Here is a 27,391-nt window from a genome sequence, read left to right as displayed (position 1 = left end):
GGATGCAAGACTGGGCGGAGAAGTGGCAGATGGACTTCAATGCCGATAAATGTGTAGTGGTCCATTTTGGCAGGACCAACAGGATGCAGGAGTACAATATCAAGGGTAGGAGTCTTAGCAGTGTTGAAGAGCAGAGGGATCTTGGGGTCCGGGTCCATAGGACTCTTAAATCGGCCTCGCAGGTGGAGGATGTGGTCAAGAAGGCGTATGGTGTACTGGCCTTCAGTAATCGAGGGATTGAGTTTAGGAGTCGGGAGGTAATGCTGCAACTTTATAAGACCCTTGTCAGGCCCCACTTGGAGTACTGTGCGCAGTTCTGGTCACCTCACTACAGGAAGGATGTGGAAGCTATTGAGAGGGTGCAGAGGAGATTTACAAGGATGTTGCCTGGATTGGGATGCATGCCTTATGAAGATAGGTTGAGGGAGCTAGGTCTCTTCTCCCTGGAGAGACGAAGGTTTAGAGGTGACCTGATAGAGGTTTATAAAATGTTGAGAGGAATAGATAGGGTGGATTCTCGGAGGCTATTTCCCAGGGCTGAAATGGTCGCTACGAGAGGACACAGGTTTAAGGTGCTGGGGAGCAAGTACAGAGGAGATGTTAGGGGTAAGGTTTTCACTCAGAGGGTGGTGAGTGAGTGGAATCGGCTGCCGTCGGTGGTGGTAGAGGCGAACTCGCTGGGATCTTTTAAAAGACTTCTGGATGAATATATATTTCATGGGATTGGGAGTTACAGATAGTTCTATGGCCTGGTAGGTGCAATTTGTGGTCCGAAGGGTCTGTTTGTGCTGTAGAGTTCTATGTTCTATGAAGGTGGAAGAATGTGTGGGATGCATGGGTCCTTAATTATGCTTTGTCGAGGCAGTGGGAATGTAGACAGAGTCAATGGATGGCAGGCTGCTTTGCGTGACTGATTGGGCAACATTCATGATCTTTTGTAGTTTCTTGATGTCTTGGGCAGAGCAGGAGCCATATCAAGCTGTGTTACGAGAAAGAATATTTTCTATGTAAAAGCATCAGTAAAAGTTGGCATAATCATTGGCATCTTGACTTGGAAGAGGGCACAGCTGTTGGATTGCCTTTCTTGCCAGTAGATTTGGAGGATCTTGCAAAGGCACTGCTGATGGTACCTCTCCACTGCTTTTAGGTACCTATTGTAGGTTGTCTAAGTCTCCGAATCATACAAGAGCATGGGATTCACCAACGCCCAGTAAACTATGACCCTAGTGTCAGCTTTGAGATAACCTTTTCCAATTGGTCAATTTTGAACGTAGCACATTATGGGCAATAATAAATGTTGTCAACTCCATCTGCCTACTTCAAGAGGAGACTCACAGATCCAGAAAACGGTCCACGTTTTGAAGGATTGCATTGTTGATCTTATCAATGTACTGTGGGAGTTGGTTGAAAAGCAGCTTGGTTTTCCATGTTGTTAGACTATCAAGGAGACCATTTCTGTACAATGTAAAAGAAATCCTTTTGTATTGTGTAATCCTGGAGGGTTAAAAACATGAGAGACTGACTGGCCTGGGCAGGCAACAGTGACCGATGCATCTTCGTAGTTGGATTGGTTCAATCAGGTGCAAGCTGTGGTTTCGTTCAAGTTTGATCTGCAAAACGAGTGTAAGAAAGGATTCCATACGCACAAACGTTGTTGAAGCTTTTGGTCAGGTCCTCAATTCGACATTCAAATCTCCTAAATCCAATTCAAAGTGCTTCTTAACTCCAAGAGTTTCTTCCCTTTCCCAACATTTCAAAATGTGACTGAACACATTGACGAAGGAAGAGCGGTAGATGTGGTTTATATGGACTTCAGCAAGGCATTTGATAAGGTCCCCCATGCAAGACTTCTTGGGAAGGTGAGAGGGCATTGGATCCAAGGGGCTTTGGCCTTGTGGATCCAGAACTGACTTGCCTGCAGAAGGCAGAGAGTGGTTGTGGTTGGGTCTTTTTCTGCATGGAGGTCGGTCACCAGTGGAGTGCCCCAGGGATCTGTTCTGGGACCCTTGCTGTTTGTCATTTTCATAAATGACCTGGATGAGGAAGTGGAGGGATGGGTTAGTAAGTTCGCTGACGATACGAAGGTTGGTGGTGTTGTGAATAGTCTGGACGGATGTCAGAAATTGCAGCGAGACATAGATAGGATGCAAGACTGGGCGGAGAAGTGGCAGATGGACTTCAACCCGGATAAACGTGTAGTGGTCCATTTTGGCAGGACCAATGGGATGCAGGAGTACAATATCAAGGGTAGGAGTCTTAGTAGTGTTGAAGAGCAGATCTTGGGGTCTGGGTCCATAGGACTCTTAAATCGGCCTCACAGGTGGAGGATGTGGTCAGGAAGTCATATGGTGTACTGGCCTTCATTAATCGAGGGATGGAGTTTAAGAGTCGGGAGGTAATGCTGCAACTTTATAAGACCCTTGTCAGACCCCACTTGGAGTACTGTGCGCAGTTCTGGTCACCTCACTACAGGAAGGATGTGGAAGCTATTGAGAGGGTGCAGAGGAGATTTACAAGGATGTTGCCTGGATTGGGATGCATGCCTTATGAAGATAGGTTGAGGGAGCTGGGTCTCTTCTCCCTGGAGAGACGAAGGTTTAGAGGTGACCTGATACAGGTTTATAAAATGTTGAGAGGAATAGATAGGGTGGATTCTCGGAGGCTATTTCCCAAGGCTGAAATGGTTGCTACGAGAGGACACAGGTTTAAGGTGCTGGGAAGCAAGTACAGAGGAGATGTTAGGGGTAAGTTTTTCACTCAGAGGGTGGTGAGTGAGTGGAATCGGCTGCCATTGGTGGTGGTGGAGGCGAACCGCTGGGGTCTTTTAAAAGACTTCTGGATGAGTATATGGGATCTAATGGCATTGGAAGTTACAGATAGTTCTATGGCTTGGTAGGTATAGATGTGATTGGCGCAACTTGTGGGCCGAAGGGCCTGTTTGTGCCGTAGTGTTCTATGTTCTATATTTCCTGCTGACATTTAAACCAGAACTGTCTTTCAGGGTGAGGGATTTTCCTCAAGAGTCTCTCTTTTGTGTAAGCTAAGCAAATTTTCAAGCCTTCTTCCAAGTCCTCACACAAGTTTGGCCTTTCAATCCAGGCACAATGTTCTGTCTGCATCCCGGGAGGGTGAAACAGAAACTTTAGCTTCTTTCCCTGACCCTGACAGGTGAGCTGTGCCTGTGAGCTCTCAGGGATATCTCAGAAACTCTTCCTGTCTTTAAGTTCCATGGCAACATGAGTGAAATCAGCCCTGTATCCTGGTAAAAATGCTGATTGATGAGATTCCAAATCTCTTTCATCTTAAAAGTAGATGGACGGTTTAAAGCATAACTGCTTTAACCTGACATTCTGGAACACCTTCCTGAGACTTCAGATACCAGCAGTCTCATCACTGTAAACACTGATGTTGTGCCATTGTTTCAAAGTGTGAAAACCTTAAACCGTCTCAGCTAAACAGCACCTGAGCTCTCTGTCAGCTCTGCTCAAAAACAGGTCAGCTGACCCCCTTCATTTTATTCTGAATTAAAATCACAGTCCCAAGACATAATCTTATAAAAGCTTGCATTTGTAACATCCTATACTCATATTATGACCATTGTGCCATCATCTGTATGTCACAACACAAACATTCTTTTTAGATCCATCACAACCGCAGTTGCCAGCTTCAAGACGGTGACTTACTAAAGTTACTGTTTGTGAAAATAGTCTCTTTCAGGGCTGAAGGGTACTCGGAACATTAGCGTGCTGTGCAGAAGTGCCTCTAGCTTGTTTCCATGGCGTTTGTGAGTGGGTAAAAGGTAGCTAGGTAGTGTGCAAACACGTATTGATGTCACAACACCATGGATGACGGGGTGGTCCTGAAAAAACGGGGCTACACACTGGGCGTCAACCTGGGCGAGGGGTCATATGCCAAAGTCAAGTCTGCTTACTCTGACCGTCTGAAGACTAATGTGGCTGTTAAAATCATTGACAGGAGGAAAGCTCCTGCTGACTTCCTGGAGAAGTTCCTGCCCCGTGAGTTGGAAATCTTGGCTCTGCTCAATCACCGTTACATTGTGAAAACCTTTGAGATTTTTGAGACTTCAGATGGCAAGGTTTACATTATCATGGAGTTGGGCGTTCAGGGAGATTTACTAGAGTTTATTAAAACCAGGGGAGCCTTGCCTGAAGAAGTGGCACGTAAGATGTTTCGTCAGTTGGCACTGGCTGTCAAGTACTGTCATGAGCTGGATGTGGTCCATCGGGATCTCAAGTGTGAGAATCTTCTCCTCGATAAGGACTTCAACATCAAGCTCTCGGACTTTGGTTTTGCCAAACGATGCACTACAGACGATCAGGGGAGACCCTTGCTGAGCAAAACATTTTGTGGCTCTGCAGCATATGCAGCGCCTGAAGTACTGCAGGGTATTCCTTACCAACCCAAAGTGTACGATGTTTGGAGCCTTGGGGTGATTCTTTTCATCATGGTGTGTGGATCTATGCCGTACGATGACTCCAATATTAAGAGAATGCTGAGGATTCAGAAGGAACATAGAGTAGATTTTCCTCGGTCAAAAGTGGTGCCTGCAGAGTGCAAGGAGCTGATCTATCGCATGCTTCATCCCGACACCACCAAACGTCTCACTATTGAGGAGGTTCTGGAACATCCCTGGCTCTTCACTGCCAAGATGAAAGAAACCAGTACAACCAAGAAAGTGGAAGCCAGTACAGAGAAGAGGGAGGACAAGCAGCATGCGCACCCAAAGGAAGATAAACATGAAGGAAAGAGTGAGCATAAACGTGATCCAAAGTACCAATGGGAAATTGAAACAGGCCATGAATGGGTGGATATGAAACATGAGGCAAAACATGAATGGATGAACATGAAACGGGACAAGGCAGATGGCAGGTATGAGGCACATGCTGAGTCCAAGGAGGAGACAAGACACGAGGGCAAATCTGACTTCAAGGACAGAGTCCCCCCTCAGGCAAAGTCTGAGGACACAAAGAACCAATCAAGGAGTACACAGAAAGCTGAGCACAAGAATGGAGGGTCAAGGCAGGAAAGGTCCGCAAATCAGGATACCAAAAGTGAAGCTGAACCCGACAGCAAAACAGAAACAAAGGGCAGCAGACGCAGATCGAGAAGTCTGAGAATGATTGATGAAGACCATCCTGATGATAGTGAGGTCTATCCCGACCAGGAGAGCTTTTTAGAGGCACAGAGCAAGGCAGAGCTGAAAAAAGTTAGTTCCAGAAAGTCAAAATCTGTCGAAAAAAAGGGCAAACATTCAAGCAAATCTCGCGCCTAGATATCCAGAAACAAAAAGTTCAAACATCCCGTATAAATCCATCTGAATGAGTCAGCTGTTTCACTGCTTAGAAAACATCTAATAAAGATCCAGGAAGAAACCCAGAAAGCTTTGGTATTTAGTGAGGTCTCAGCAGTGTTTGTAATGTGCCCACACCTGCTGAATTACATTTATTTGCTCCTTATTTGAAAATTGTCACCCTTTTATTGAAATCCCTCCACAGCCTTGCCCATCGTCCTTCCTACCTCACTGTGTAATCTCCTCCAGCACACCCTCACTCCGAGCTCTCTGCCCTCCTTCAGTTCTGGACCCTTTCAACATCTTCAATTTTAAGCATTTTATGATTGGTAATCATGCTTTCAATCATCAAGGTTCTACTGCTGTAGGATTTTCTCCCTAAATCTCTCAGCCTTTCCATTTCATTTCCCTACATTGAGACACTCCTTAGAAGTTTTATATTTAACAAATTCTTGATCACCTGCTCGAATATCTATGTAGCTTGATGTCATAGTGTGTTTGAGAATACTTTTGTGAAGCACTATTTGACTATGACCCTCTGGAGTGAGAGGAAGGAGCAACATGCCCAGAGGGCCATGAATGACCAGAGATATTCAGGATACAATGAGAAGGAAAAAGGATTTTAAAAAGTTCAAGGGGAGCGAATCAGTGGAAGCATTAGTGAGGTATAGAAAGTGCAGGATGGAGCTTAAGAAAGCAATTAGGAAAGCAGAAGGATACGAGAAATTTCTGGCTGGTAAAAGTAGGGTAAATCCCAGGATATTTTGTAAGTATATCAATACGAAGAGGATAACCAGGGAATGATTAGGGTCCTTTCGGGACCAAGAGGGCAATCTATGGGTGGAGCCAGAAGACATTGGCAGAGTGTTGAATGAATATTTCACATCCATCTTCACCCAAGAGAATGAGGACAACAGTTATGGAATTCAGGGAGGCAATGAGGTTCTTGAGCAAATTAATATAGGAAGGATGAGGTATTGAAGGTTTTGGCAGCCTTAAAAGTGAATGAATCTTAAGTCTGGGTGAATTGTGTCCTGGGCTGTTGTGGGAGGGAAGGGGAGAGATTGCAGGGGCTCTAACCCAATTTTTTAATTCCTCTCTTGTCACAGGGGAGGTGTCAAAGGACTGGAGAACAGCTAATATGGTTCCACAATTTAAGAAGGGTTGTAGAGATAAGCCAGAGAACTACAACTAGTGAGTCTCACGTCAGCGGTAGGGAAACTGCTGGAGAAAATTATTAAAGGGAGCATCTATCTCCACTTGGGGAGGCAAGGCTTGATCAGGGATAGTCAGCATGGCTTCGTCAGAGGGAGGTCTTGCCTAATAAATATGATCGAATTTTTTGAGGTGGTGACCAGGCGTGTAGATGAGGGTAGTGCAGTTGATGTAGTTTATTTGGATTTCAGCAAAGCCTTTGACAAAGTTCCACATGGGAAATTTATAAAGAACGTAAATTCGCATGGGATATAGGATAATTTGCTAAAGTGGATTCAAAACTGGCTCAGTTGAAGGAACAGTAAGAAGTCTGACAACACCAGGTTTAAGTCCAACGAGTTATTTGATAGTAAACTCACAAGCTTTCGGGGTTTGTCCCTTTGTCAGGTGAATGGAGAGTTCGCCTGACGAAGGGACAAACCCCGAAAGTTTGCGAGTTTACTATCAAATAAATCGGTTGGACTTAAACCTGGTGTTGTCAGACTGCTTACTGTGTTTACCCCAGTCCAACGCCAGCATCTCCACATCATCAGTTGTAGGAGACAGAGGGTGATGACAGAAGGCTATTCTAGTGACCAGTTGCGTACCATAGGGATCTGTACTGGGTCCCCTTTTATTCAGAATTTATATAAACAACACAGGTGACCACGTGGGGGTACAGGATTAGTAAATTTGCGATGATATAAGGATTGGCCGGATGGTTAACAGTGAGGCTGAGTGTTTTGGGCTACAGGAAGGTACAGATGGGATGGTCAAATGGGCAGATAAGTAGCAGATGGAATTTGAAAAGCATGAAGTGTTATACTTCGGAAGGAGTAATTTGAGATGGAAATACTCAATTAATGGTGTTCACAAGGGAGTTCTGTGGAACAAAGGGACCTTGGCATGTTTGTTACAAGTCTCTGAAGGTGGAAAGGCACGTCAGTAGGATGGTGAAAAAGGCATACGAGACACTTGTCTTTATCAATCGAGATACCGATTACAAATTAGGGAAGGCAAGTTAGAACATAGAACATTACAGCACAGTACAGGCCCTTCAGACCTCAATGTTGTGCTGAGCTATGTCCGATCCCATGATCAAGTTATCCCCTCCCTATAATTCCGGAGTGCTCCATGTGCCTATCCAATAACCGCTTGAAAGTTCCTAAAGTGTCCGACTCCACTATCACAGCAGGCAGTGCATTCCACACCCCAACCACTCTCTGAGTGAAGAATCTACCTCAGACATCCCTCCTATATCTCCCACCATGAACCTTATAGTTATGCCCCCTAGTAACAGCTACATCCACGCGAGGAAATAGTCTCTGCACGTCCACTCTATCAATCCTTCTCATCATCTTATAAACCTCTATTAAGTCGCCTCTCATCCTCCTCCGCTCCAAAGAGAAAAGCCCCAACCTTTCCTCATAAGACCTACCCTCCAAACCAGGCAGCATCCTGGTAAATCTCCTCTGCACTCTCTCCAAAGCTTCCACATCCTTCTTATAATGAGGTGACCAGAACTGAACACAATATTCCAAATGTGGTCTCACCAAGGTCCGGTATAGTTGCAGCATAACCCCACGGCTCTTAAACTCAAACCCCCCCCATTAATAAACGCTAACACACTATAAGCCTTCTTCACGATTCTATCCACTTGAGTGGCAACCTTCAGAGATCTGTGGATATGAATCCCAAGATCTCTCTATTCCTCCACGTTCCTCAGAACCCTGCCGTTGACCCTGTAATCCACATTCAAGTTTGTCCTACCAAAATTAATCACCTTACATTTATCAGGGTTAAACTCCATCTGCCACTTTTCGGCCCAGCTCTGCATCCTATCAATGTCTCTTTGCAGCCTGCAAGAGCCCTCCACCTCATCCACTACTCCACCAATCTTGGTGTCATCAGCAAATTTACTAACCCACCCTTCAGCCCCCTCTTCCAAGTCATTGATAAAAATCACAAACAGCAGAGGACCCAGCACTGATCCCTGTGGTACACCGCTGGTAACTGGCCTCCAGTCTGAAAATTTTCCCTCCACCCCATCCTCTGTCTTCTATGAGACAGCCAGTTACTTATCCAATCAGCCAAATTTCCTTCTATTCCACACCTCCTTACTTTCTTCACGAGCCTACCGTGGGGAACCTTATCAAACGCCTTACTAAAATCCATGTATACGACATCAACTGCTCTACCTTTGTCTACACACTTAGTTACCTCCTCAAAGAATTCAATCAGATGTGTGAGGCAGGACTTACCCCTCACAAAACCGTGCTGACTATCCTGGATTAAACTGAATCTTTCCAAATGGTCATAAATCCTATCTCTCAGGACCCTCTCCATTAACTTACTGACCACCGACGTAAGACTAACTGGCCTTTAATTACCAGGGTCATTCCTATTTCCTTTCCCGAAAAGAGGAACAACATTTGCTACTCAAAATGCAGTTGTATAAAACCATGTGCAGTTCTGGTCACCACATTATTGGAAGGATTGCACTGGAGAGGTGACAGTCTGGAATGCGCTACCCGGGAGGTTGGGAGATGAGAGTTGCTTCACATCCTTTAAAAAATACCTGATGAATACTTGGCACATCATAATATTCAAGAGCATGGTGGTTCTCACATGTTGGTGCAGACTCAATGGGCCGAAGAGCCTCTTCTGCACGGTCTGATTCTATGTTAGGTGGCAAATCCACCTAACCGGCACATATTTGGACTGTGGGAGGAAACCCACACAGACATGGGGAGAATGTGTAAACTCCACACAGACAGTGACCCAAGCCGGGAATCGAACCCGGGTCCCTGGTGAGCAGTGCTAACTACTGTGTCACCGTGACACGATATAGAGGTGATACTAAGCTCTCAGCCATGATTCAGTTGGTATTTTTCTCAGCATGGAGAAAGGCAATCGGTTCAAGTTGCACTCCTGGACTTGAGTACAAGAATTAAAGCTAAGGCTCCAGTGAGAAACTGAGGCTCATTGAGGAATTGAAGAAGAGTTGCATTGTCAGATGAGATATGAAACAGAGGCTCCATCTGTACAAGATCCCAGTAGTATCTCAGAAGCAAGCAACAAGGGAGTTCCTTTTGGTGTGCAAGCCAATATTTATTCCCCAACCAACAGCACGTTAAATTGATCTAGTCATCACATTGCTGTTTCTGGGCAGTGCTTTGACAAACTGGCTGCGTCTTTCCAACATTACAATGGTGATTACACTTCATTCACACTTTATTGGCTGGAAAGAGTGGCCATGTAGGCACTAGAATCATAGGCACTATATAAATGGAAGTCTTTTTTCTCCATTTACAACTAGTGACTAAAGCAAAGACCCAGGGACTGACAACACACAGGTCAGTAACTGACAGAAAAGAAGTCACATTCCGCTCAAGGAACAGGAGTCTGGTGAATAAGGAAATAGCATGAGGAATGGTAATCTATGAATCCAAATGCTGGTGGCAAACTGGTTCTGGTAATATATGCAGTTTCAGCAAGCTAAAGGCAGACTTCTTGCCTTGGGCAGCTTTCACCTCTTAACTGAAGCCAGTCCAGCCAATCACTTGTACCTATTCATACAGCTCTATTCATGTCTACTCTCTCAGCCTACCGATGCAGTCTGCCTCTAATTGTGGTCATTCAGTTTAAGCAGCTTTGTGCTGCCAGTCCTGAATGCTGAGATCATATTCCAGCATTGCAACCTGTGAAATTTAATTCAATAAATCTGGTTAATTGGCATTGGCAGTGGGAAAATCACCATGAAATTTGCCAGCTTCCCCTAAAACCCCAACTGGGTTAAGTCACGTCCTCCAGAGGATACCTGTCCGGCCTGTGGGTGACTGCACTCTCTCAAAAATCATGGAGATTGGCAATATGCACTGTGCAACGCTCAAGACAACAAATACTCAACTCTTTACAGCCTTTTCATCAAAATAATGTTGAAACTTCAGAAATTAGTTTTACGTTTAATACTTGGAACTTCCACATTGAATTTCACATCTTCCCTTCCCCTTCTTCTAGATGCTCAGAGATGCAGTGTGAATTTGTAGCATTTACAGTTCTAGAATTTATTACAGGGACTCAAATTAATTCAATAGTTGACTGATGATTGGCTAACAAATATAACAGAATATTGTCAACCACTGCATCATCCACCAGAATGTGAATTTATTCTATGTCTGGGAAACTCACCATTTCTGGATCAATTGAAAAATTGTAACAGTAATAAAGCAAATACAGATAGGGGTATGGGGGCCAGGGGAGGAGGAGGGTTGCTCACTATCTTCTGTCAGAAAGCAATACCAAAGTGTCACATTGAACCAGTATCCAGCCTGGTGGAGAGCCTCTTTTACCCACATCATTCAGCTTGAAGTGCCGCAACTTCAGAATCCCAAAGATATCCACAATATCCACTGCAGCGGACATGACACAGGGAAAGTGGGAAAATGGGAAAACGGAGTGAGAGACAGTGTGAATAGTATATGCAAAACAGGGGGTGGGCAGTGTGCTTTACAGAGGGGGGAGTGATGAACAGGTGGGTCAAGAGAGAGAACTAAAGCCTTAATTTTAAGGCATTGTAACACGGTCTCCTCCTGATTCAAGGTTCATGTGCTGACAATATAGGGAGAAACGAGTGTTGTTTGGGGTTTAGGGGAGATATGAACACAGAAGACATTAATAAATAGTGATAATATTTTCCACAGTTCCAACTGAAGTTATATGACAGACAGTGAGATATTGAAGCAGTGGCAATGGATCACACAGAGTACATAGTAGAATAACTGTGATTGAGCTCACGACAACACTGACTGCAAGATTGTTACTATCTCATTTCAGAGGATCACAGGTTATAACGGAGCTGGCAGCCACTGAGCTGAAAGCAGCAATGGGTCCAAGTCACGCAAAGAACTTTTAGAATCAGAAAGGATATTTTGGCAGGAAAACTGGTGAACGTGGATGTGAATGCAGATGAAATCATCCTTCATTCTCAAATAATCCCATTAAGAATCGAACAAATCAGTTTGATTTCCAGTACATCTTGGTCATTATGTTAAAGAAGTGTAGAGCTGTGGATGAACATGCCCACCAGCACTAGGAGAAGTCAGACACTTTCTTTCTCTTGGGTAACTGCAGTAAGTTGTCAGTGATAGAAGCTGGGTCCTGGCTGCTTGGGGTATGCTTGGTACTGAGTGCATTAGGAGTTCCAGCAGCACACGGTGTTTTGCACAATGGTGTTAGTTTGTGTGCCGGGGTAGGTGTGTAACTAGCACGTAAAGCTCTGTCTGTGTACTTGCTGGAGGTCCTGTTAACAAGACGCTGCAGGGCTGGTGACATCACAGGGCTGATTCCATGTGGAGAGAGACTGGCAAAAAGAAACAGAATTAAGTCCACAGTTCCCAGGATCCTCCAAGGCTCACAAAAATATTTATCAACAAATTACACTTCATATATTTTATATTCGTCTCCAGGACAAGCTTATCTTTTCAACTTGTATTGTTCAGAGTGCCCTGCTGCCCATCAGCACCTGTACTTCCAGTTGTATATTCCCCTCACCCAACTCTGCCTGTGCACCAACTTTCAATGGGTGTGGATCAAATGTCCACCCATCAGCATTGCTCCACAATAGTCAGTGTATAATCCTGCACGATCCCTGCAGACAGTTTAACAGTGGAGTGTGTTGTAGTCATCACCCTGCGCCCACAGGCATACAATGCTGTTAAAAACAAACACCAAGCTTGATTTCACGCAAGCAGAACACAGTATCTCCTGAGCAGGCTACTTTGCTGCAGCCCTGGGGCTGCTGGGAGTGGTAATGATCCAATAAAGTTGTTTCAATGAATGCCAAAACCTTCTCAATGCTGAGAATTCAAAGTAAAGCGTACAGGGAAATGAGAGAGCAACTGATCAGCTCCCTCCACTCTGTGCAAGGTTTGTGCTCACCTTAAACGGGAACACACTCAATCCAGGCTCGAACTATCCTCTTTCCACACACCCACCCGCGGCAATTGAAAATATGTCACATCAAAAGAATCATTAAACCATTCTGCTGAATAATGCACCATGGAATAACGTTACCAGGAAACAACTTTGCAGTGCATAATCATTGAAAGCAGGATTAATCCAGGCAGGGGAACATAGAACATAGAACACTACAGCACAAACAGGCCCTTCGGCCCACTAGTTGCGCCGATCAGTTGTATACCTACCAAGCCATAGACCTATTTATAACCCCCAATCCCATTAAATCCCACATACTCATCTAGAAGTCTTTTAAAAGACCCCAGCGAGTTCGCCTCCACCACCACCGATGGCAGCCGATTCCATTCACTCACCACCCTCTGAGTGAAAAACTTACCCCTAACATCTCCTCCGTACTTGCTTCCCAGCACCTTAAACCTGTGTCATCTTGTAGCGACCATTTCAGCCCTGGGAAATAGCCTCTGAGAATCCACCCTATCTATTCCTCTCAACATCTTATAAACCTCTATCAGGTCGCCTCTCAACCTTCGTCTCTCCAGGGAGAAGAGTCCCAGCTCTCTCAGCCTATCTTCATAAGGCATGCCTCCCAATCCAGGCAACATCCTTGTAAATCTCCTCTGCACCCTTTCAATAGCTTCCACATCCTTCCTGTAGTGAGGCGACCAGAACTGCACACAGTACTCCAAGTGGGGCCTGACAAGGGTCTTATAAAGTTGCAGCATTACCTCCCGACTCCTAAACTCAATCCCTCGATTAATGAAGGCCAGTACACCATACGCCTTCTTGACCACATCCTCCACCTGCGAGGCCGATTTAAGAGTCCTATGGACCCGGACCTCAAGATCCCTCTGCTCTTCAACCCAGCTAAGACTCCTACCTTTGATATTGTACTCCTTCATCCTATTGGACCTGCCAAAATGGACCACTACACATTTATATGCGTTGAAGTCCATCTGCCACTTCTCCGCCCAGTCTTGCATCCTATCTACGTCACGCTGCAACTTGGCTGACCGCAACCCCTTAACTCTGACCCTATGACCTCAGACTGACCCACTCCCCACATCGTGAAGCAGCAGTTAACTTAGCTCAGGCCACCCGGCCTGCCTGTAACCCCACCCACCTGGTCCACCCATAACCCCACCCACTGGGCCTGCCTGTAACCCCGCCCACTGGGCCTGCCTGTAACCCCGCCCACCTGGTCCACCCATAACCCCACCCACTGGGCCTGCCTGTAACCCCGCCCACTGGGCCTGCCTGTAACCCCGCCCACCTGGTCCACCCATAACCCCACCCACTGGGCCTGCCTGTAACCCCGCCCACTGGGCCTGCCTGTAACCCCGCCCACCCGGTCCACCCATAACCCCGCCCACCCCACCCACCCAGCCTGCCCGAAACCCCACCCACCCAGCCTGCCCGAAACCGAGCCAGCAGCAATAAGCCGGCCTACCAATTCATGGTCTTTCAGAGATCTGAGCACAATGATCAGTGCAGGTAGGATGTCTTACCTGACCAGATTCTGCGTGGCCTTCCGTAGAGCTTCCTGCTTCTTGGATCTGTTCTTGGCAGCGACCTCATTAACCATTTTTAGGCCCAACCTCTCTCTCCGGCCAGGTTCCAGAATCTGTGGTAAGGAGGCACACACAGATTAGAGGCAAACAAATAACACTGACTACACAGGGCGCAACACGGAGGAGGTGGAGGTGGAGGGGGAGGGGGCAGGGGGAGGAGGAGGAGGGGGGGCAGGGGGGAGGAGGAGGGGGGGCGGGGGGGAGGAGGAGGGGGCAGGGGTGGGCAGGGGGGGAGGAGGAGGGGTGGGCAGGGGGGGAGGAGGAGGGGGCGGGGGGGAGGAGGAGGGGGCAGGGGGGGGAGGAGGAGGGGGCAGGGGGGGAGGAGGAGGGGGGAGGAGGAGGGGGGGGCGGGGAGGAGGAGGGGGGGGCAGGGAGGAGGAGGGGGGGGCAGGGGGGAGGAGGGGGGGGCAGGGGGGAGGAGGGGGGGGGCAGGGGGGAGGGGGGGCAGGGGGGAGGAGGGGGGGGGCAGGGGGGAGGAGGGGGGGGGGGCAGGACGCCACGTCAAGGCGTGGGTGGGGGGGGGGGGCGGTGGAGCAGAGGGAGAGTTTTGGACGCAGAGTGGGCAGAGAGAGAAGCTTGAACCCAGAGGGAGCAGAGGGAGTGCGTTAGACCGAGAGGGAGCAGAGGGAGTGCGTTAGACCGAGAGGGAGCAGAGGGAGTGCGTTAGACCGAGAGGGAGCAGAGTGGGAGCGTTAGACCGAGAGGGAGCAGAGTGGGAGCGTTAGACCGAGAGGGAGCAGAGTGGGAGCGTTAGACCGAGAGGGAGCAGAGTGGGAGCGTTAGACCGAGAGGGAGCAGAGTGGGAGCGTTAGACCGAGAGGGAGCAGAGTGGGAGCGTTAGACCGAGAGGGAGCAGAGTGGGAGCGTTAGACCGAGAGGGAGCAGAGTGGGAGCGTTAGACCGAGAGGGAGCAGAGTGGGAGCGTTAGACCGAGAGGGAGCAGAGTGGGAGCGTTAGACCGAGAGGGAGCAGAGTGGGAGCGTTAGACCGAGAGGGAGCAGAGTGGGAGCGTTAGACCGAGAGGGAGCAGAGTGGGAGCGTTAGACCGAGAGGGAGCAGAGTGGGAGCGTTAGACCGAGAGGGAGCAGAGTGGGAGCGTTAGACCGAGAGGGAGCAGAGTGGGAGCGTTAGACCGAGGGGGAGCAGAGTGGGAGCGTTAGACCGAGGGGGAGCAGAGTGGGAGCGTTAGACCGAGAGGGAGCAGAGTGGGAGCGTTAGACCGAGAGGGAGCAGAGTGGGAGCGTTAGACCGAGAGGGAGCAGAGTGGGAGCGTTAGACCGAGAGGGAGCAGAGTGGGAGCGTTAGACCGAGAGGGAGCAGAGTGGGAGCGTTAGACCGAGGGGGAGCAGAGTGGGAGCGTTAGACCGAGGGGGAGCAGAGTGGGAGCGTTAGACCGAGAGGGAGCAGAGTGGGAGCGTTAGACCGAGGGGGAGCAGAGTGGGAGCGTTAGACCGAGAGGGAGCAGAGTGGGAGCGTTAGACCGAGAGGGAGCAGAGTGGGAGCGTTAGACCGAGAGGGAGCAGAGTGGGAGCGTTAGACCGAGAGGGAGCAGAGTGGGAGCGTTAGACCGAGAGGGAGCAGAGTGGGAGCGTTATATTGTGGGCCCGTTGAGGACTGAAGTGAAGGGTTTGCTATCTGGATGCTCCTTACGTGGTTTCTCCTTTTTTATACTCCACCTTAAACGCAGGTCCTGGTGTCCTGTCGACAGGAGCACTTTCTGAGCTCTCCACACGAAATGGCGTGCCTTCAATCTCACCCCATGTCATCATTGGGGAGTCATCAACACCTGCAGGGACACAAACTGCATTCAATGACACAAAATCTAATGACAAAATATATGTGTATCAGGTAGACAATATTTGGTAGCAAAATCCACTAGCTTTCGGGGCGCTGCTCCTTTGTCAGGTGAGTGTGAGTTCTGTTCACAAACAGGGCATATAAAAACACAAACTCATTTTACAAAATAATGGTTGGAATGTGAGTTTTTACAGGTAATCAAGTCTTAAAGGTATGTGAGTGGAGAGAGTGTTAAGCACAGGTTAAAGAGATGTGTATTGTCTCCAGACAGGACAGTTAGTGAGATTTTGTAAGCCCAGGCAAATCATGGGATTACAGATAGTGCGACATGAACCCAAGATCCCGATTGAGGCCGTCCTCATGTGTACGGAACTTGGCTATCAGTCTCTGCTCAGCAACTCTGCGCTGTCGTGTGTCATGAAGGCTGCCTTGGAGAATGCTTACCCTTCGATCAGAAGCTGATTGCACATGATGGCTGAAGTGTTCGCCAACAGGAAGAGGACACTCTTGCCTGGTGATTGTCAAGTGGTGTTCATTTATGCGTTGTTGTAGCGTCTGCATGGTCTCCCCAATGCACCATGCCTTGGGACATCCTTTCCTGCAGCGTATCAGGTAGGCAACAACGTTGGCCGAGTTGCAAGAGTATGTACCTGGTGGATGCTATTCTCACGTGAGATGATGGTATCCATGTCGATGATCCAACATGTCTTGCAGAGGTTGCTGTGGCAGGGTTGTGTGGTGTTGTGGTCACTGTTCTCCTGAAGGCTGGGTAGTTTGCTGCGAACAATGGTCTGTTTGAGGTTGCGTGATTGTTTGAAAGCAAGAAGTGGGGGTGTGGGGATGGCCCTGGTGAGATGTTCGTCTTCATCAATGACGTGTTGAAGGCTCCAGAGAAGATGCTCTGCTCCGGGGAAGTACTGGACGACGAAGGGTACACCGTCCACCATGTCCCATGTTTGTCTTCTGAGGAAGTCGGTGCGGGTTTTCGCTGTGGTGCGTTGGAACTGTTGATCGATGAGTCGAGCGCCATATCCAATACAATGGGACGGCCAGGTGTGTTTGCCTTGTGTATCTTTGCACTCTACACCAGCATCCCCCACGATGATGGCATTGTTGCAATTGCCTCGTACTCAATGCCAACTGCCAGTCTCCAGATGCAATTTTACAATTCATCCACTTCATCCTGGACCACATTGTACATTGGGGAGACCATGCAGATGCTATGACAATGGATGAATGAACACTGCTCAACAATCACCAAACAATAGTGTTCACATCCTGTTGGGGAACACTTCAGCGGTCACGGGCATTCAGCCTCTGATCTTTGGGTAAGCATTCTCCAAGGCGGCCTTCATGACACACAACAGCGCAGAGTCACTGAGCAGAGACTGATAGCCAAGTTCTGCACATATGAGGACGGCCTCAACTGGGATCTTGGGTTCATGTCGCACTATCTGTAACTTCCACAACTTGCCTGGGTTGCAAAATCTCACTAACTGTCCTGTCATGAGATAATACACATCTCTTTAACCTGTGCTTAATGCTCTCTCCACTCACACTGTCTGTACCTTTTAAGACTTGATTACCTGTAAAGACTAACATTCCAGCCATTATTTTGTAAATTGAGTTTGTCTTTATATGCCCTGTTTGTGATCAGGACTCCCATTTACCTGATGAAGCAGCAGTGCTCTGAAAGCTAGTGGTTTTTGGTACAAAATAAACCTGTTGGACTTTAATCTGGTGTTGTGAGACTTCTTACTGTGTTTACCCCAGTCCAATGCCAGCATCTCTACATCTTGTTTTCTTTAGAGCAGAGAAGGCTGAAGGGGGACATGAGGCCAAGGAGTAATTAGATATAGCTCTTGGGGCTAAAGGGATCACGAGATACGGGGGAAAGCAGGGTCAGGATATTGAATTTGATGATCAGCCATGATCAGAACGAATGGCAGAGCAGGCTTAATGGGCCAAACAGCCTACTTCAATCCTTACTTTCTACATTTCTATGACTGAGGTATATAAAATTATGAGGGGTATGGACTGGGCCAATAGGAAGCAGCTGTTCCCCTTGGTTGAGGGTCAATCTCGAGGGGGCATAGTTTTAGAGTGAGGGGCAGGAGATTCAGAAGAGATTTCAGAAAAAAGTATTTTATGCTTTGGGTGGTGGGAATCTGGAATGCACTGTCCGAGAAGGTAATGGAGACTGGAAACCTTACTACCTTTAACAAATATTTGAATGAGCACTTGAAATATCATAACATTCAAAGGTATGGAGCAAGTGCAGGAAAATGGGATTAGCGCATGACTTTAGTGGTAGTTATTGTCAGTGCAGATCCAATGGGCTGAAGGACCTTTTCTGCCCTGTATGGCTCTGTAACTCGAAGGTACCTGGAATTCCAGGCTAAGCTTGTAACCTTGGCCACCACTACACAAAGCAGAGCAAGTGGGAAGCATTTGATTGCTTTTCGTAGCAACTTGTTGCCACTTTGTCTGCACAACCGTGACTACGCATCCAGTGAATTCCTCCAAATACCAGTCCTCCTTCTTAGAGAGAGTTATGCAAGCTGACAACATATGAGCTCTTACCTGGAGCGGGTGAAGGAGTCCCCACAAAGCCATAGCCATTCACTTTGGGTGATTCCTGGGGGATCAGCTCCTTCCCATCAGGCCCCACTTTGCCCTGCTTAAACTTCAAAATAAAAAAAAAGTGTCGTTCAGTCATTGAGCACACACCCACAACAACAGGCAAAAATAGGAAAGGGACGCTGCTCCACACTGCTATTCAATTCCCCCTCAACACAATAATTAGAACTCACAAGAGCTGGAGTCTGCTGCAAAAGGATTGGATCCAGAAGCTGAAGCAATGGAGGAAGGGGAAGGAAAGAGGGAGGGAGTGAAAGGTGGGCCCAGGGGTTCTACACGAGTTATGTCTGCCTGCTGCTGCTAAGGCTGCAGTGTGGTGGGATCTTGCTTTGTATACCTGTGCATTCAGAGCTGCTGCTTGCTGCAGCTGCGACTTGCTTAGAGCTCGACTGAACGGATCACCCTGGAAACGGGTGTTTTTGTGAATCACTTCACGAGGTTTCTTGAAGAGCTCATCATCCTTCACTCCTGTAAAATAAAGCAAGAGAACAGCAGCAGTTAGCATGCAAAATGGTGAGGAGCTCAGAGAGAGGACTTTGTACTCAGCCCCATGCTCAGTTTGTAGGATTGGGAGTGCCCAGGATGAAAATGCACCACAGTCAAATTACAGCTAAAGCAGCCAACTCCATTCTGGGCCTTAGTACCACAGGCCGACCAGGCCCCGCGCACCTCTCAGCATTCTAATCTGATGGACCTTCAAGATCCAAGCTGGAAGCTACACTCAGCACTCTAGTTACAGAACCCTCACATGATGCAGCAAAGGATGGGGAACACAGGGAGGCATGTGGTAACCATGGAAACATAAAATACACCCATTTTGACACTTCACCCATAATTCTTTCTAATCTTTCGCCACCAGGTACGTGGTACATTCTCTTGCAACTCGGTCAATGTTGCCTACCTGATACACTGCAGGAAAGGATGTCCTGAGGCATGGTACATTGGGGAGACCATGCAGACACTACGACAACAGATGAATGAACACCGCTCAATAATCACCAGGCAAGAGTGCTCCCTTCCTGTTGGCGAACACTACAGCAGTCACGGGCATTCGGCCTCTGATCTTCGGGTAAGCGTTCTCCAAGGCGGCCTTCACGACACACGACAGCGCAGAATCGCTGAGCAGAGACTGATAGCCAAGTTCCGGACACATGAGGACGGTCTCAACAGGAATCTAGGGTTCATGTCACACTATCTGTAACCCCCATGACTTGCCTGGGCTTGGGAAATCTCACTAACTGTCCTGTCTGGAGACAATACATGTCTCTTTAACCTGTGCTTAACCCTCTCTCCACTCTCACTGTCTGCATCTTTAAGACTTGATTAGCTGTAAAGACTCGCATTCTAATCAGTATTCTGTAAACCGTGTGTGCCTTTATATGCTCTGTTTGTGGTCAGAACTCCCACTCACCTGACGAAGGGGCAAACGCTGAAAGCTAGTGGCATTTACCACCAAATAAACCTGTTGGATTTTAACCTGGTGTTGTGAGACTTCTTGCTGTGTTTACCCCAGTCCAACACCGGCATCTCCACATCATGTTCTCACATCACCACTGGAAGGCTATCTAGCCAATCAGCTCCAGCTTGTTGCGAGGGTAAGTTAATTAAGACCATCAGACACATGAAGATTCCACTTCCAACATTCTGGCCTGCATTCAAAGCTTGGCCTCACAGACAAATGATCAATTTGTCTACACTCTCCACCTCACACTTCCAGCAGCAAACCAATTGTCACATTTCCTGGTGTCATAATTTAGCTTTTGGATGTTGTCTATATGGACTGTAGCAAGGCCTTTGACAAGGTCCCTCATGGCAGACTGATACAGAAGATGAAGTCACGTGGGATCCACAGTGAGCTGGTAAAATGGATACAGAACTAGCTTGGCATAGAAGGCAGAGAGTAATGGTGGAAGAGTGCTTTTCTGACTGGAGATCTGTGAGCAGCGGTGTTCTGTGAGGATCAGTGCTTGGACCTCTGTAATATATATAATTATTTATAAATGATTTGGATGAGCCTGATTTGTAAGTTTGCAGAGAACACCAAGCTGGGGAAGCTGCAGATAGTGAGGACGGTTGCCAGAGGAAATAGATAGGTTGGAGACTCTGGCAGAGGAATGGCAGATGGAATTTAATCCAGATAAAGTCCTACATAAGACATTAATATGTGAAGTTAAAGCACAAAGAATTGGAGATAATATATTAGCATGGATTCAGAGTAGGAATAAATGGACTTCTTTTGGAATGGAAACTGGTGACTAGTGGGGTCCCACAGGGACCAGTGCTTAGGCCCCAGCTATTCACAATATATATCATTAATTTGGACGCGGAAATCAAATATAATATTTCCAATATAAAAACAAAAAATGCTGGGAAATCTCAGAGGATCTGACAGCATGTATGGAGAGAGGACAAAGCTAATGTTTTAAGTCTGTAATATTTTCAAGTTTGCTGATAACACAAAACTGGATGAGAATGTGAATGGTGAGCGAATGGACAAACACATAGCAATGCAGTATAACGTGGATAATTGCGAAGTTATTCATTCAGAAAGAGGAACAGAATGGCAGAGCATTGTTTAAATAGTGATAGATTAATAAATGTTGATGTGCAGAGGGACCTGGATAACCTTGCACACCAGTCCTGAAAGTAAGCATCTAGGTATAACAAGCAGATAAAGAGGCAAATGGTACGTTGGTCTTCATTGCAAGAGGACTTGAGTACAGGAGCAAAGGATGCCTTACTGCAGCTGTACAGGATCTTGGTGAGATCACACCTGGGGTATCGCACGCAGTTTTGGTCTCCTTACCTTAGAAAGGGTATACTTGACATAGAGAGTGTGTAGCGAAGAATTAGACTGCTGGAATGGCAGGAGTTTTGAAGAATGAGAGGGAATCTCATTGAAATGTATAAAAGTCTAACAGAGCTGGACAGACTCGATGTAGAGATGATGTTTTGTCTGCACCTGCCACAATCCCACCCAGGCCCTATCCTCATAAACACATACATTTACCCTTGCTAGTCTCCCTGATATTAGGAAGCATTTTAGCATGGTCAATCTGCACATCTTTGGATGGGAGGAAACAGAAACACCTGGAAGAAACCCATGCAGACACAGGGAGAACGTGTAAATTCCGCACAGTCAGTGACCCAAGCCGGGAATCAAACCTGGATCCCTGGCACCGTGAGGCAGCAATGCCACTCCAGTCTCTAAATATATTTAAGAATTAAAAGGAATTTTAAACACTAAAGGTGTCGAGGGGTGTGGGAAGAGTGCAGGAGTATGATGCTGAGACAAGAGGATTATCCATGAACAGATTAAACAGTGGAGCAAGCTCGATGGGCTGAATTGCCTACTCTTGCTCCCAGTTTCTATGAACTCAAAGAAACTGCATGCCCTGAATGGGATGTTGATTTGATTGTAACATCTGAAAAGCACTTCATCTTCAGAAAACAAAAGACATGTACACAGGCGGGGCTGTTAGCAGGAAGAGGCCACTTTGGTTGTATTCCCAGTGCTCAATCTCTGCCCCTTCACTTCACACTACTGTGACATTGCCTAGAAACACAATACTGTCAAGCTGCACAAGGACTGCAGGTATACAGAAATTTTTGACCAGTGAGGAAAGGTCCTGCTTTCTTCTGGCATTCACACCAAATGAGTCCATCAAGTGTCAGCTAAACTCTGCTGCTTCTTGCTCTATCTCAGGATGTTTCAGCATAATCACCATTACCTGCCCTTACCTCAGCACTAACAGGGGCAGGTCGCATCAGTACTGATTCAGAGACTCTCTCCTGTAACTAGCAAGTGCCAAAAGAGCCATGCATTGGCAAAGCATTCACCCAAACAGGACAAAAGTGTTCGGGCTGATCCTGCGACTTCTGGTCTGACAATGTCTGACAACTCTGCAACTCCACGTGATGGCAATTAGCTTCTCACTAAACAGGGCCAGAGATTATGACTAGGAAATCAGTCTGCTCCTTACCTTCTGGGTAATACATCAGAACATTTTTGGCTTTATACTCCCAGGTTTCTACTCCTGCTTTTCCAGTCTCAATAGCGTGGATCTGGGCTGACGGCAGTGCCAGCATTTCTTCACGACGCTGGAACAAGAAACACCAACACATTCAGCATGGAATCCCATTCTACACTGTGACCCTCACAGGGATGGGGTCCTGTGAAACCCCACAGCAAAGCAGTCACTTCCCCTACCCAATTCCTCCTCTGGCCTATCACCATTGTCCAAATTCTTGGTCTATGTTACTGGACAGAGGCTCTATGTTTACTTTATGCCTCTTTAAGCAGCTGGAGACACAGCTCTTCCACAACTCAAGTGGTTTGTCTCGTTGGTGGGATTGGGACAAACTGGGCCCAAATCTTAGAAACAAGTCTCCTGGAAGACAGAAGGCCCTGGGCATCTGTTTATAAAGAGGCAGCACCATTGGTCATCTCACTTCCAGTGCATCCCAGAACTATCTGATCATCGAATAGGAGACCGTATTGTCATTGGTTGAGGACTTTATTACCAAGCAGCACAGAGTTAGTGAACATTTAGAAAGCAGAAGACAACATACCAGCTTTGACTCTTCTTCTGCCTCATACATCCAGGCATGTTTGATCTTATTCCTCTCTTCAGCAATCTCTATGATCTGCTTGAAGGAGGCATTATCTTCACTGGTGCTTCTCCCAAAGAAGGTGTCCAGAGTTGGCAACTCCTTTGCTTCTTCTTTCTTATCTTTCTGTCCTGGAAAAAGAGAGAAACACCAGTCAGTCATTAAGGTAGATACAAGTACTGAGCTCAACACATTACTGCGCATTTATTACTGTCCACCAGATGTAGGTGAAGAGTTTCTACTGATAAAACAGAGATGTACTTCACATCAGAAAAATCACCGTCATCAGCTGCAAGCCTTCCATCTTGTCCAGCTTTACTTTGTGAAGATGGAGATCCTGGAGCAACATCCGGTGTTTCAAAAGTAGCAGGAGTGAGATCTGAAAATGATCAGAGCAGAAACAGGCAGAGTCAGGGTCACCAGAGTAGCCAGTCCCAACATACAGGCTGGAGCTGCGAACCTTGAACCCCAAGCCCCAACGTGCGGATTGGAGCAGCAAAACTGAGCCCCAAGCCAACTGGACCTCAGGCCGTCTGGACCCTAAGCTCCAGTAGGAGGCGGGAGTCAGAAACCTGAGCCGTGAGCTGACTGGACCCCGGGCCAACTGGGCCCTGAGCCACAAATTGAGAGGAGACACACTTACAAGCTGCAGGAGTTCCCAAGTTTGGCTTGCGTAGTGAAGAACCATACTTTATAGTTATTTCACGCATCTTTTCCATGTCACCACTCTCTTCAGCCTCCAAATATTCTCTCTGAGCACGTAACCTTTCCACATCAGGGAAAAAGTCTCGCTGGATAATTTCTTCCAAATTCTGTTGGATAAAATGCAATGTTCAGTCATGATACAACACGGGCAAAAATTAACATCGAGGATTTTGGAGTGAATATGAGGTTGGCGCTGGGCGCTAACTCACAGGGGTTTAGGACTGTGAATCCCCATTACAATTTTTTTGAATTATCCGAGATGAAAAGCTTTGATCGCATGTCTCTTTTTTTCAGCAATGCACTCGGATGAAGGAGTCAAAGATTGTTTTGTGAGAGGGTAATGAAGGTAAGAGCAACATTTGGATGTTGCCTGGTTGTGACTAGTAGACTGCCATAACAGCAGGGTGGCAGACAGATCAAAATGTGGCAAGTATGAGGTTATTCACATTGACCCAAAGAATAGCGAAGCAGATCTGTTTTTAAAAAAAGGATTGAAGCTTTTAAAAGTCTATGTTCCTCAACTCTTGGGTGTTCTCATACAAGAAACAAAATTATCAGGCAATTAGCAAGTACAGCAAGCAATCAGGAAAGCAAAGGAAAGCATGTTGGCATTCATTGCAAAGGGCACTAGAGTATTAGAATAGGAATACAGGAATAAAGATGTCTTGCTACAGGAGGGACATATTTGTATTGGAGGTATTTGAATTGTAAAGGATCACTCGATAGAGAGTAAGTTCCAGGATTTTGACCCAGGATCAATGTAAATAACTTCTTTACTTTTTATTCTACACCAGTGAAGGAATGGCGATATACTTCAAAGTCAGGATGATGGGTGTGATGTTACTGTGTCGTTAAGAAATGTATGTATCATGTTTGTTGTACAAAATCTGTTTTAGTAGTTTGTTTTATTATCAATGCCATTTTGTCCATATGCAGTTGCCCTGTACTTTTACTGTTTTACTGCACCTGTTGACTACCCGTCTTTACTAAAAAGTCTACCAGTCTTTACTAAAAAGACTGAAGTCATGCACCAGCCTGCCCCTCATGCACCGTACACAGAACCCATAATCACAATCAAAGGGCAGAAACTACAGGCAGTGGACCAGTACACTTACCTTGGCAGCAGCCTCCCCCAAGCAGTGACTATTGATACAGAAGTTAACTGCAGAATAGCAAAGGCAAGTTCTGCTTTCAGTAGACTTCGTCCCACTGTATGGGAATGTTGAGAAATCAGCCTGGCAACAAAACTGAATGTCTACAGGGCAGTGGTACTCACTACCCTCCTGTATGCCTGTGAAACGTGGACTGTGTATCGAAGGCATGCAAAACAGCTCAATCATTTCCACATGACTTGTCTCTGCAGAATATTATGCATCCAATGGCAAGACAAAGTACCAGACACTGAAGTTCTCTCTAGAGCGAATCTACCATCAGTCCACACACTGCTGATGAGAGCACAGACCCAGTGGGCAGGTCATGTCATCCGTATGTCAGACCAGCGCATACCCAAGCAGCTCCTTTTTGGGGAACTCTCTGCTGGAAGACGCTCACATGGAGGGCAGAAGAGACATTACAAAGACACGCTCAAGGCCTCCTTGAAGTCGCTTGACATTGACACGACCACCTGGGAAACGCTGGCACAAAACCACCCTACCTGGTGCTGCCTCATCCACAAAGGCTGTCAAGCTCACGCAACAAGGTGTATTGCTGAAGCACAACATAAGTGCGAGCTGTGCAAGTTCAGAGCCACCAGTGCAACAACTACAGTGTCTACACCAGTCTGACCAATATGTGCCAGGACATTCCGTGCCTGAATTGGCCTGATCGGTCACCTTCAGTCACACCGCAACCAGCCTCAAAATGACTAATGGTGTCAAGGTCCTTATCGATGACGATGGATGAACAACTGTTATTGCAGCAGCATCAGTAATCCTAACTGCTAGAATGTTTGTCTTGATCTGAACTAATGCTGGTGTTTTCTCATGGGGTTTTGAAAGTAGAACTTGATTATACTGATTGACAGAAAAAAATCAGATGGTCGAGTGGAGTTTGGCTCACAGAGAAACCCAGTTCAGTTGCTTTTTGCGAACTGTGGAAAAGAGTAGCAGCTGAGAGTCAAGTCTGGAAACTGGGATCTGGCAGAGACTGGGTTTATTTATCAGAAGTTCTGCTGTTTGAGGATATATCCATTGCTGAAAACTGTCCAGGACTGTTAAAGATGGGAAATCTAACATCCACATGAGCAGAAATGTGTTTGGTGCTAACTGGTTTTGGAAAAGGATTTATGTCTATGGGGGGGGTTGCTTACATTGGAACCATAGAAATTACTATTTATTAAGAATTATACTTGGTCACTGGTTGAGTATTCCAATTGTGAATTGAATTTTGTTGGGGGGTTTTTGGGGGGGGATTTTTTGGTGTTGTTTTCAGGGGGGTGTTTGTGGGTCGATGTTGTGGGACGGGGGTGACTCTGGGGGGGGGGGGGGGAGAGTCCCGTACTTTAATCTTTAACTCTTCCATTTACCCCGATATAGGTTTCCTCATCCAAGATCCGTTTCTTCCGCCGTCCGTTGGCTGGAGTGTCGATGGCGGCTGGGCTCCCGCTCCCTCTCCCGGACTCGGCCCCCATTCGGTTACATTCCGCTTTCCTTTCGCTTCCCATCTCCAGGGCCTGCTGTCCGTGTCACTGCGCCTGCGCCGGGGCCTGCTGTCCGTGTCACTGCGCCTGCGCCGGGGCCTGTTGTCCTTGTCACTGCGCCTGCGCCGGGGCCTGCTGTCCGTGTCACTGCGCCTGCGCCGGGGCCTGTTGTCCTTGTCACTGCGCCTGCGCCGGGGCCCGCTGTCCGTGTCACTGCGCCTGCGCCGGGGCCTGCTGTCCGTGTCACTGCGCCTGCGCTGGGGCCTGCTGTCCGTGTCACTGCGCCTGCGCCGGGGGCCCGCTGTCCGTGTCACTGCGCCTGCGCCGGGGCCCGCTGTCCGTGTCACTGCGCCTGCGCAACGCCGCACAGCAGAGCCTACCGGGAGGAGTGAAGTTATCCCGGCATCCTCTCCGCGAAGGCCATTCAGCCCCTCCTCCTCGTACCAGCCCCCTATACATTCACCATCCCAGAGAGACATTACAGGAAAATTTTAAGTTTATTGTATGGCACCAAACTGCTGTTAGGGTCTGTCTTCAAATTACGGTAAATTATTAAAGCTTCATTTTTAAACGAGTAGCTGTAATTGAGATACGCCAGGATTCAGGGAAAGTTTGGGCAATATACTAAAGTAATATAATTAATCCAAAATGGAATAAAGTTAACATGAGGGAAATAAAGTTAAGACATGGGAGGGCAATTCAGTCGAGTGAATGCATGTCCTGTAATATGTGGAAAGTCATGGATGTTCCCGGGGTTCGAGATCACCACGCATGCAGGAAATGCTATGGTCACAGGAACCTGATTATCGCAATGTGAACGGTGGTGTCTGGAGTTGGGGGTAGGGTGTTAGCGTGGATAGAGGACTGGTTGTCAAATAGGAGGCAGAGAGTGGGGGTCAATGGGTGCTATTCGGATTGGCGGATGGTGACTAGTGGAGTGCCCCAGGG

At 47.3% G+C, this 27,391-nt stretch overlaps 2 protein-coding genes across 2 annotated transcripts; one reads left to right on the top strand and one right to left on the bottom strand.

Moving 5' to 3' along the window:
* Positions 1–3,639: 3,639 nt before the first annotated feature.
* On the top strand, positions 3,640–5,293 carry LOC145356004 (testis-specific serine/threonine-protein kinase 1-like). The gene has a single exon (XM_080208558.1). The coding sequence runs from the start codon at positions 3,842–3,844 to the stop codon at positions 5,291–5,293; it is 1,452 nt and encodes a 483-aa protein (XP_080064684.1). The 5' UTR covers positions 3,640–3,841.
* A 5,161-nt stretch (positions 5,294–10,454) lies between these two features.
* On the bottom strand, positions 10,455–26,500 carry ess2 (ess-2 spliceosome associated protein). Its single transcript, XM_080208622.1, has 10 exons — positions 26,330–26,500; positions 23,744–23,912; positions 23,381–23,479; positions 23,062–23,231; positions 22,473–22,590; positions 18,827–18,957; positions 18,433–18,535; positions 15,729–15,838; positions 13,990–14,105; positions 10,455–11,867 (listed from the first exon to the last, which is right to left on the bottom strand). The coding sequence occupies exons 1-10, from the start codon at positions 26,465–26,467 to the stop codon at positions 11,597–11,599; spliced, it is 1,425 nt and encodes a 474-aa protein (XP_080064748.1). The 5' UTR covers positions 26,468–26,500; the 3' UTR covers positions 10,455–11,596.
* Between the last annotated feature and the right edge of the window lie 891 nt (positions 26,501–27,391).

This window comes from Carcharhinus amblyrhynchos, chromosome 20, assembly GCF_965287045.1.
Source record: "Carcharhinus amblyrhynchos chromosome 20, sCarAmb.v2.hapA, whole genome shotgun sequence".
Lineage (NCBI taxonomy): Eukaryota > Metazoa > Chordata > Chondrichthyes > Carcharhiniformes > Carcharhinidae > Carcharhinus > Carcharhinus amblyrhynchos.
The sequence above is the reverse complement of the archived record's forward strand: the minus strand, read 5'-3'. Positions and strand labels throughout refer to the sequence as shown.